This window comes from Hippocampus zosterae, chromosome 18, assembly GCF_025434085.1.
Source record: "Hippocampus zosterae strain Florida chromosome 18, ASM2543408v3, whole genome shotgun sequence".
NCBI lineage: Eukaryota > Metazoa > Chordata > Actinopteri > Syngnathiformes > Syngnathidae > Hippocampus > Hippocampus zosterae.
In genome coordinates, this window is record NC_067468.1 from 5,259,405 (window position 1) to 5,270,813 (window position 11,409).

Genomic DNA, 11,409 nt, shown 5'->3' on the forward strand with positions numbered 1-11,409 from the left:
GGAAAGGCGCCGGCTCACCCAGGACCCTGAACAATCGAAAACAAATGAGTCAATGTTTTCAAATGAAAATAGAACACCAACAATGTCAATGTGGATGGTTGTTAATAATATGGTAAGTTTGCTGTTGTGCCTGAAAATGTCAAGATCTTTGAAAACAACACAATGTATATTTAAATGTTACAGGTAAATAGCTGACAGGTAATTTGATTTTGAAAAACTGCACCAGAAATGCGGCGAAGACTCGCCGTAACTTCTACTGTCAGTCCAGGCTCTTAGCTACTGCCGACATACAAAGATCGCAGTCTCTTGAATCACTTCAACAACACTTTTTGGAGACCAGCGAATGTTTTTTCTATGAGCCAAGGCTATGTTATGGCAAAGGCAGGAGAGAAAGAGAACAAAAATACAGCAATAGGTGGGGTTTTTTCAGCGAAAGGTTACACGTTTAAAAAAAAATTGGGAACTGTGAAGGCGGTGGGGAATGTGTCCCTGTACTTTCTGTCAAACTTGCCGGTGCTCGTGAAAAAAAAAGGTTTGTTTTGACAACGTTGTTGTCTTTACGTGGCGCTGGAAAAAAAATCTCTTTTTACCTGAATGTTATGTATATTGTTTAGGATTAACAAAACATCAAATGTTTCTCATTTCAAGTGTGTGGAGAGTTACACACAGACTTTATTTTTCATGCAATGATTTAAAGTTTACTGTCTGTGGAAGGTGGGGAATTCTACAACTCCCCTCCTCCATTTTTTATGAGGTCTTGTGCTTGGCCCAGGTCTGGAAAAGGTCTAAATTCACAGGTCGGTGCCACTTAATTAGCTGGCCCCTGCACCAAGAAGAGTTGGTCACATGGGTCCAATTTGAGCGACAAAATTGTGCATCGGCTCAACATGCATTTCGACGTGAATATTTACGTGCCTGCTGGATCAAGGTGCAAGACTTTGAAGAAGCAGAAAACATGGGCGGAGGGGTTGGGGGGGTTGAAAAGAAGGAGAAAACATAATTGAAATGAAAGGAGGGGACCCTTAAAATTCCAGGGAATCGTTCCAGATGCTGCACAAATATTGTGTTGAGGAAATCCAGATGTGTGTATCCCTTTTATTCCTTCCTTCAGCTTGTTTTTCCGAATCCTTTTTTCCTTTCACTCTTTCCTTTCAACAACACAACACCTCCTTCCTTCATGTCAGTATTCTCTGATTTTAAGTCAAGACCTTCAAAGCCCCCAGAGCAGCTTAGCCTACATGAGGATCATGTAATAAAGAGCCACTCTCATTCACAACACATTTCATTTGTGCATGCGTGCTTGTGTGTGTGCAAGTGATTTGTATATTGCTCTATACAGTAGAACAATTATCTTGGATGTAATAATTTTGGATGCGGTGAGTCAAAGAATTAAATTCTGTGGGAAGCTAAATTAAAAAAGCATGCTTCTGACTTCCGCTCGCAGTCCCCGTTTCCTCCTCGGCCTGTCACGACTGTCGAGGCTTCTCTGCTCCCACAGAGTGTGACCCAGCCACAACCTCCTGACCTTGCCTCTTCCAGACAGCACAGATTCGCAGCTGCTCCAAATACACAAGCACGGCGTCACTACATGCGAGCTGTAGCACTTATCATGCAGGTGGCATCCATGTACATGTGCAGAGGATCCACACTATTTGCTGGGGATAGGGATCAGGCTGGGCTGGAAATAAAGACGGGATGGGACGGGGGGGAGAGAGAGAGAAAGAGAGAGAGAGAGAGAGAGAGAGAGAGAGAGGTCTAGCGATATATCTAGCTAGAGAGATTGTTATATTTCATTCATTCTTGTTTCGTTGTTACACTGTGACGTGTTCGGTAATTTATTGGTCAGATGTGACTAGATGAGAAAGAGAGATCTATCGATATGTCTATCTAGCTATATAGCTGTCTAGCTAGCTATATTTCATTCATTCTTGTTTCGTTGATCCATCGAGACGCGTTCGGTAATTTATTGTTCAGATGTGATAGACAAGAGCGAGAGAGAGATCTATCGATATGTCTATCAAGCTAGCTGTATTTCATTCATTCTTGTTTCGTTGATCCACTGAGACATTCATTCATTCATTCATCTTCCGAGCCGCTTGATCCTCACTAGGGTCGCGGGGGGGTGCTGGAGCCTATCCCAGCTGTCTTCGGGCAGTAGGCGGGGGATACCCTGACTCGGTTGTCAGCCAATCACAGGGCACACAGAAACGAACAACCATTTGCACTCACACTCACACCTAGGGACAATTTAGAGTGTTCAATCAGCCTGCCACGCATGTTTTTGGAATGTGGGAGGAAACCGGAGCACCCGGAGAAAACCCACGCAGGCCCGGGCAGAACATGCAAACTCCACACAGGGAGGCCGGAGCTGGAATCGAACCGGGTACCTCTGCACTGTGAAGCCGACGTGCTAACCACTGGACTACCGGGCCGCCCCACTGAGACACGTTTGCTAATTTATTGTTCAGATGTGACTACATGAGAGAGAGATCTAGCTAGCTATATTTCATTCATTCTTGTTGTTTGATCCACTGAGACATGTTTGGTAATTTATTGGTCAGATGTGAGAAATAGAGTCTTGTTCCCATTCTGCACTAAAACAGAGAGTAAGGGTGTGCTACACATTTGTATCAGCGACACTTGAACTTGTCTGAGCCCTTTGAGCAGGTGAAAGTCAGCACTTAAGTATGCAACTCACAATGACAATTGATAACTGCTAGCGTTGGGTCGCTGCTGGTGTAGTGGTACACTGGCTTGCCTTGTGTGCGGCATGGGATCGGTCCTACTGACGGTGTGGATGTGGGTGTGAATGGTTGTTAATTTCTGACTGGCGACCAGTTCAGGAGGTAGTCCACCTTTTGCCCAAAGTCCCCTGGAATAGGTTTCAGCACCCCCCGAGACCCTGTTCAGGATAAGTGGGATTGAAAATGGATAGTTGGAACTGCTGGCGTTTGGGTGTCGGCCCGTCTCTGTATTACATGTGGTTGCTCGTTTTTTTGGAGAATAACGCAAACATCAACAAAACTTTTCAAATATGGTTATTCACGGTTAATTCATCAATTACAGTTAAGTGCAGTCCTCTGCCAAACAATCCTAATCACCACGCATTGTACACCTCTTAAGGCTAATTTCTGTCACCACATTTTTGGAAAACACAAATATCCGGCATGTATTTGATTTGCAACACCATTTGGGACAGCAACAGTTAATTCCTAAATGAATACATTTTTAATTAAAATGTATAATTGTTGTTATATTATTATTATTATTCTAACAAAATCCCATTGATTTATGGATCGAGCATATGATTTCAGTACAGAATTGGATTACATGTTCATAAAAGGCTCCACTTGTTTCATGCAATTAGAAGGTATTTTAATAAGGTTATTATATATCTATTTTTTGCCATCCAGTGAAAACCTTGTGTCTTGCATTTTTTTAACAGAAAAAAACATTTCTTGTTGTGGAAAAAAAACAAAAAAAACAAATAATCCAATCAATTCTTTTCCATAGAGCAGATTTCACTTTGCAAAAAAAAGGGCCTCAAGGTGAAATGAAAGCTTTGTAGTCGATGGATCTCGCAACACCAAGTTGCAATGCTCATAGTGTTTTTCTTGCCCCTCCCCTTCCAGTCTTAGGACCCTTCCACCATCCTGCTGAGAACATTCCTAAAAGCAGACACCCTTGGCAAGGTGTCGAACTACAAGCGACAAAGCCCTCCAAACCGCCGCTCCGACTGTGTGTCTCAGTATGTGCGTGAACATGCACAGGTGTGTGTTGTGTCTGAAGGGCAGCACTCTGGGTATGAACATGTTCGACCTGCAGGCGTCAACAATTTGTCAGTCTTTGCCTTCTCGGAAGCCTAGGAACAGACTACATAGGGAACCTTGTTATTTCACAAAATGTACTTTTTTTGTGGGGGTGGGGGAAAGCTAGTAATTTGTGAAATAAACACTTGAAGCAAATACATTTTGTTTCAGCGATAACCGGCATGTCAATAGTCACAGTCGAGCCACCACGTCTAATGGATCTGCTGTTTATTATAATTGCAGTCATAACCTATAATCCCAAAGATTTGGGTCTTGTCCCAACTTGGTATTGTGAGAAATTGAAGAAGACTTTGCAAAGAAGTCATCAAAGCTTTGCCATCATAGGACATGGTAAAAATACGATGAGAGATATCATTGAAACAACTTCAACTTTCATCACTTGCCGTGGGGCAGCCTCGGCGGCGGAACCCCCCCCCCCCCCCCCAAAAAAAAACAGAATGACCGTGAATTCCAACAAAGACTTCGCGGAAAACAGCAGGCGACAACATTCAGAACCAGCTCACATTCGGCACATGCGCTCAGGATCTTGCTGAAACGAGATACTTGCCGAACAGAAAGGCACCGATGCGGAAATGTGATCTCTGTGGCGAAAGACAGCTTGAAACATTTTCGCCGAACACAACAATGAATACCACACAAGAAACAAAAACCCAAGTGATCTATCCTTAAAACATACAAATGCAATGTGATCCTTTTCAGCTGTTGTGTTTACTCTAATTGTTGGAAATGGATTATTTAAAAAGCTGGTGTGAGCAGAGGTTGAGGAGGAACATTATTATTATGGAAAATGTGTCAAGATGAAGTCACCCGACAGCTACTGATTTTATGGTGTCTTGGCAGCATTTGAATGTCACAACACAGCACTCCCATGGTGTGCATTTCCACCTCCTTCTCACGTATATTGTTTATGACTCGTGTCGGTTTTGTTCATCTTTCCGGGTCTCGCTCCTGGTACAAGAGCAACAAGAGAGGAGAGCAAGAGCACCGGCTCAAGACGAGGGCAAGACGACCTTCATCTCAATGCGAATTATGGGTGTGATCTAGTCAAATTCCCACAGAGACTACGCTTGCACTTCAAAAGAGTGGCTGTACGCACCCTGAATACTGACGGTGCAAAGAAGAGCCATTCAGACACTTAAGTGAGCCAGAAATAAACCCTTAAAGTCATCGTGCTCAGGTGACTGGTGAAAGTGAAGCATTAACACAACACAATGCGCAGAATTGTTGGGATCCTTTCGTTACACAAAGAAAAAAATTATCACCGCGGACACTGAAATTCAACAATTCATGAGTGTTGCCTAATGGAAACCTGGCATGGCTTTTGAATTATGATGTAACATAATTATTATTATTATTGTTATTATATTTAAAGTACCATGAAATTGCTCTGGATAAAAATGGTGGAGTTGCCATCGAATGACTTTCGTAAGTCTCAATAAAACGTCTTCACCTGTCGACAGGTCATTTTTGAGCAATCCACGAAAGCTGTCTAAAAGGTTGGAAGACTGCATGTCTAAGCTGTTTCCGCAGATTTTCAGTGTTGTTGTTGTTTTGTTTTTTGAATCAGAACGTATCAAAGTCCACTTGAGAATAAAGAAATGCTCTGTTCCTTTCCATTCTTGGATGTTTTTAGCTGTGTCGTTTACTGTATCACGATGCAGATGTCAATGAGTCTGCATATTTAGTTTTTTACTCTGGTAGCTTCTGATGCCAGCACAGTGGTTCCTACTCATATATTTTATTTAATAGTCGGTACACATCGTCAGTTACTATATGTTTGAGAAGGTTTTCACATCTGGCCTTGTACTATATTTATTGAGACAAGGTCAAATGCTAGCATGCTAATAGTTTATATGCGAACATAGTAAGACGCCAACTTGCTCAATGCTAATTGAAATAAATTTTACATCGTATCCCTTTTGTCGAATACGCTTGCTGATGAGTATTGATTCAATGCTAACAATCAACAAGTTGAAGGGCTTACTTTTAACAAGCTAGTAACCGGCGAATAAAGGTACATCCGTCGGCTGCTGCTCTTCCTCGAACACTGCATTTCCTTTTTTTCCATTATTCAACCAGCATTACTGGACATTATTAAATACAGTCAAACCTCGGTGTTCGAATGTCTCTGTTCTCAACCAAATGGGTATTCGACCAAAAATTTTGAGTTTTTTATGCCTCGGATGAGAACCGAATTTCGGTTCTCGAACAAATTGAGCGCACTTGAATGCGTCACTTGACTCCTCTCGCCTTCCTTACATGAGGAAGTGACATTTCCTCGGGTAGACGAGGAGGTGACGCTTCCTCATTTTGCGTCCCATGGTGAACAGACGTGTAAAATAACGATTTTTTTTCAAAAGTGTGGTTTCGGTTTTCAAACAGCCTTCTGGAACGGATTATGGTTGAAAACCGAGGTGTGACTGTAAATTACTATTGAAATGTATTTCTTGTTTCAGAATTGTTTACATCTTTTTATTTATTGATTTCTTCCATGCTGTTTTAATGGGTTGACACAAATACTGTTTAGCAAACACACACAAAAAAATGTAGCAATATGAAGCATAAGTGAATTGATTTGAGAGGTGGTGAGAAATCCTAGTTGATACAAAGTTCTTTTCTTTGTATGCTTCATTTTTATGTCTATCCACAGAGCTAATGTGACTTGCCCGAAAGCTCTAGTTTTGTCACATCTGGACATTCTCCCAGAAGCGTTGTGGCTTGTCTATACAGTATATGTGTTTGGGGAAATTCCAGTCTTGTCAGACTCATGCTATTGCAGAGAACACTGTGGATTTGTTTGTTTTTTCTTTCGGGAAGAGTGTCAACAATTTGTGAATAAACTTGTGAAGTGTCGTTGGATTAAAAAAAAAAAAAAAGAAGAAGAACAACAACGAACAGCAGCATTAATTTAGTTATCCTGCCGTGAATTCCCTAAATCGCAACAAATATATAATTAATGACTGAAATTGTTGATTGCTGCTTCACCGTTAATCACCGCAACACCCGAGATAGAGTGGGTGGTGTGTTTACTCTGAAAAGGCAACACATGCAATGCTGGCTGATGACAAATGAAAACAAAGCGAGGCAAATATAAATAAAGAGAAAGACAAAGCAAAAATCTGGAAGTTACTGTCTTTAGACACTTTCAACAACAGGTCAAACGCCAAAGGCAAATTCCTGGAATGATAGAACAGCTGGGGAGCAAAGGTCAAGGTTTGAGGTGCAAATTTCATTGCTAGCATGATCAATAAAGACCTCCTGTGAGTGCCTCACTTTTTGCACAAATAATGAATGAGCCTTTTGAGTCACTGTGATTTTCTGTATCGGGGTATGGACGGCGGTTTGTTGCAAAGCACAAGCCTCAAAATAAATTATGTTCTTCCCTCAAGCTGAGGTGTTATGATATCTAATTCTACCCAATGCTTTATACTTGTCAACTATTTAGCAACCACAAACACAACATATGCACTCAGCTTTTTTGTTTGTTTGTTTGTTCGTTTTTTGTACTGGTAATTATAAAGCAACGGTAGCTGCGAATGTAAATTGGATGTTGAGCGGTGTGAAGAATGGGCAATTGAAGTGGGTACATTCTCTCTTTTTTATTTTTTGCAGGGAATTGAAGACCTCATGGGTGAAATTCAGACGGAGGGGTTCGAGAAAGAGCTGTCACTTTAAGCCATTAAGTCTTGCCATAAAACTACCCCCCCCCCAATAAAAATGACAGCTGCAGCCCTGTTCTCTCAAAAGGGGGGCGGGGACAGGGGGGGCAAAGGCATCACATCAGGAACACAAAACTGGATGGCAATAAAAGACAAACTTGGCCAAATGCTTTTGGCGCTGTAATTTCATGAGCCCTCTTCCAGCACCACACATGTACGCGCGCACACAAGCCTGCACACACACCCTTCACGGAAGACAGACACCCTCTCTCAGTATTACCTTTGTTCCTGAGTTACAACCAGAAAAGGAATGTGGCTCTCTGTCTCGCACGCACACAAATCCCACTTTCTCATCAAAGACTATGAACTTCATTGGGTTTGGGAGGGGTGGGGGGGAAAGGAAGGGTGAATCATGCGTTTCTGAGTATGTGTTTATTTACGCGGGTGCATATTCTACCGTACCTCATATTGCCCCCAAATAAAAAGTATCACATAGCTAACTAATCCTGTTGTGGGACATTTGATTTGAGACGAAAGCCCTCATTAGCAGGTGATAAAATAAGTTTACGGCGAAGCAAGGACAGGCCAAAGCTACCGATTCACTGCCATTTAGCAAGAAAAGTGTTTTGTTTCGCACTCGCAGACGACAAGGCTGCTCGAAGCAGGTATTGTGACAGTGGAGGTGACCTTGAGCCTTTTGGAGTCATTTCAATCCGTGTTTCATGTGCTCCGTCGGCCAGCAGCTCGCCAGGATTTTGGTAAAGTATCACAAATGCAAAGCTCATATGATAAGAGTTTTCCGCTGTTTTTGTGAGAGCGGTTTTAAAGTGTCCTGACAACCCCCCCCCCCCCCCCCCAAAAAAAAAGTGAGTTCTACTTTCTGTCTCTTTTTAAATATATTTAAATAAAATGCACAGGAGGTTATGTGCAATATCAGAGAAATAAATGAAACACAATGCCAATTGAAACAAGAAATAACCTGAGAATGTGTACACTGCAGAGTAATCAAGCAGAATTTCTTCAGTTCCAGTGATGATTCTCAAACAGCATTTCACGAGAGCCTCGTATCACTCACACAAAACGACTCTCCAATCGGTCATTCATTACAACTTTATAGCTTAATGTCAAATTTGTGAAGCGCATGGAGGAGTTGATAACAGGATCCGGCGAACATTCGGCATACACATCCAGGCAGACTACACCCTGAACTGGTCGCCAGTCAGTCGCCGTGCACATTTAGAAACGAACACCCATTCACACCCACCTGCGCAGCGTCGCTGAGTGCGAACCGATTCCCACGCTGCCCGCACACAATTCAGGCGGGTGTACAACTGCACCATCAGCGATTCAATTCGGCATCGGCACGCAATAGCATAAATAGCTCCGACTTGATGGTGCTCTCACACTAACAACTGATCTATATTTGTGAACCTGCCATTTCCAACAGCCGCGTGTCAAAATCCCTAATGCTGCGTGACAGATAATAACACTGAATGAGTGGCTAATCAATACTCCCAAGGACTTAGAAGATAACGGCGTCATCGAAGTGGCCAATTAACAAATCAAACCCACCAAGTCCACTTTTGATGGACCGAGTTGAAATAGAAATAGTGATATTAGGACAGGCAGATTAGCACCGGGAAGCTGCTGATACAGCATGTGATGTATCTTGAGGGAAAATATGAGAACCATCACTTGAATAATTGCACTCTACATTGAGCTTTACGTCAACCGCGGCTTGCTTTTATGATGTACTTATACTGTATAGGCTTACAGGCATACAGATGGACTACTTTGATAAATTGGAAGTCCTCTCCCGTTCAGTGTGGACACACAATACAGCACATCGACAATAAAGCACACGAGAGGTGCATACAGTTTAACGGGCGGCGGGGTGTGGGAGGGAGGGAGCTGTTTCTGCAAACTGTAACCGAAGAAGCCTGCCCCGAGTCCCACAAGTCCCGTGAATGTTCGCGATGCGTACAGGTGGCTGATGATACGTGTCGAGATGTAACATGATGCACTCATGAAAGAGCAGCAGACAAAATGACAGGGCTGGCGTTCTCCAGCATTATGCTGCATCATCTCTATTGGGGGACAAGGGTCACTTTGACAAGCATACAGTAGCACACAGCTTTAATGATTTACAGTACGATGTATGCGAGTGTGACAAGGAATCCTTAAAACACATTGAAGCAAAACTTTATGTAACCGGATGTTCAGAAGAGGACTTTTTTTCTGAAAGTTCAAACTTGCCCTTTACGGCTAGCAGTTGGAGTAGAAATCATTAGAAAGGAAGCTTTATCTGCAATTTTAAAATAAACTATTTTGTTCATAATTTCACTGCTGGGATTTTATAGAATAAAACTTTGCATTATCGAAGCCAGATTCTTTAAAATATTTGAATGAAAACAAGATGATATTTTATATATTTAAATATTTACTTGATTTTGCTGCTGTATTTGACAGCGGTCAAACAGTTCATTCATAAAGTGGATGTGATGCATATAGTTTATAGTATCGCTAAGTGCTGATTCTCAACCCAGGTCCCAGTTTTCCACAACATCGCAGTCCAATATCAAATGTTCAATATACATCAATTAAAAAGACTACAACACACAATTCGATCATCAATAAATCCACCATAAATCTTTGCCCCCGGGAGTGAAGCAACTTGGAGTCGCACTAGAAATAAAGCTAGTTTCTAGTTTAACCTAGAACGCGTAAACGATTTCACACAATGATGGGATTTTTTTTAAGAAATCACTCAAGCGCCGCAAAGAACGAAGCTTGGTGTTACGTAACACAAAACTCAAATTAAAAGTGTACTCCGCCTCCACTGAGCTTCCACTGCTTACATTTTTGTGTTCAAATAATAAGTAAATGCAAAGCTTTGACTTAAGTCGTAATTCCTGCCGTGATCATTAACAGGTGAGGATATGAAAATGTTTTCGGGGGTAAACTTCAAGCGAGAAGCGCACGCGAGGAGCGCGCACATCTTTATCCCGTGCGAGTCTGTCAGTCAACGCGGAATGTCATCAGCTCCGAGAGCGACTCCATGTGTCTTTTTTAAGCCCCGGCGCCAGCCACATTTCACGATTCCAAAACGGGGGAGAAAAATAAAAAGACACCGGTCAAGCGCTGGTTCAAGGCGTGCGGACGCGGTGGACAACTCGCTGTCAAAAACTGATAGAGAGAGAGAGAAAAAAATGCGAGGCAAGGAAAGACGACATGAGGACAACAGTGAAAGCAGACGTCGCGCCACTGCAGAATTGAACAAAAACTATAACGTGGAATGAACAAACTCACCCAATGACAAGAACGGTTTGGTTTCCATCTCTGCCTGGTAGGATTAGGTTAGCTCATGCCAGCTGAGATGATCTCGTTCGGGACTTTTTCCACTGGCGCTTCGAGGACACCAGACCAGGTGTTGTTGCTGCTCTCTGTGGTCCTCTTCGAGTTGTCTTCAGAGCGGGTTGAAAAGTGACAAGTCAAAGTCTCGTAAGAGCATGCGATTCTACCTCTACTCGCTCACTCAGCTGCTGTACTCCTCTCGTCTTCGGCTCGCGTGCACTCGAAACAAGTCCAACTACTGGATCCGCACTGCAAAGGGACCCACGCAGGGGGTACTCCTACAGACCCACATCACGCTGCAGCGACGCCATACATCCAAACCTTTGCATGAACCCTTGAACGAGCAACGAAGACAGACCGTCACTGTTCGGGTGGGGGGGGGGGGGGGCGCATTTTAACTGTTGATATTAAGTGTAATTCCACGGCAGTTTACAATTCCACAAACAATACCAGAGCCCCTTCCAGCACCCCCCAGCTGCTACTTGTTCTTCTCACTGCCTATCTGCTGTTATTTTAACCTGGTCACATCTGTTGAATTAAAGTTGTGGCCTCACTGCATAGAAGTT

The 11,409-nt window shown here is 42.8% G+C and overlaps 1 protein-coding gene across 2 annotated transcripts in view; it reads right to left on the reverse strand.

The window, feature by feature from the left end:
- The window catches only part of rxraa (retinoid X receptor, alpha a), a 94,080-nt gene extending 82,899 nt beyond the window's left edge, over nt 1-11,181 (reverse strand). Inside the window, exon 1 of one of the 2 annotated variants that reach the window (XM_052050279.1) lies at nt 10,799-11,181. In XM_052050279.1, coding sequence (XP_051906239.1) covers nt 10,799-10,826 — 28 coding nt within the window. In that variant the 5' untranslated portion in view covers nt 10,827-11,181. The remainder of the gene's footprint in view (nt 1-10,798) is intronic. The other variant, XM_052050280.1, reaches the window with a different exon arrangement.
- Nucleotides 11,182-11,409: the final 228 nt, after the last annotated feature.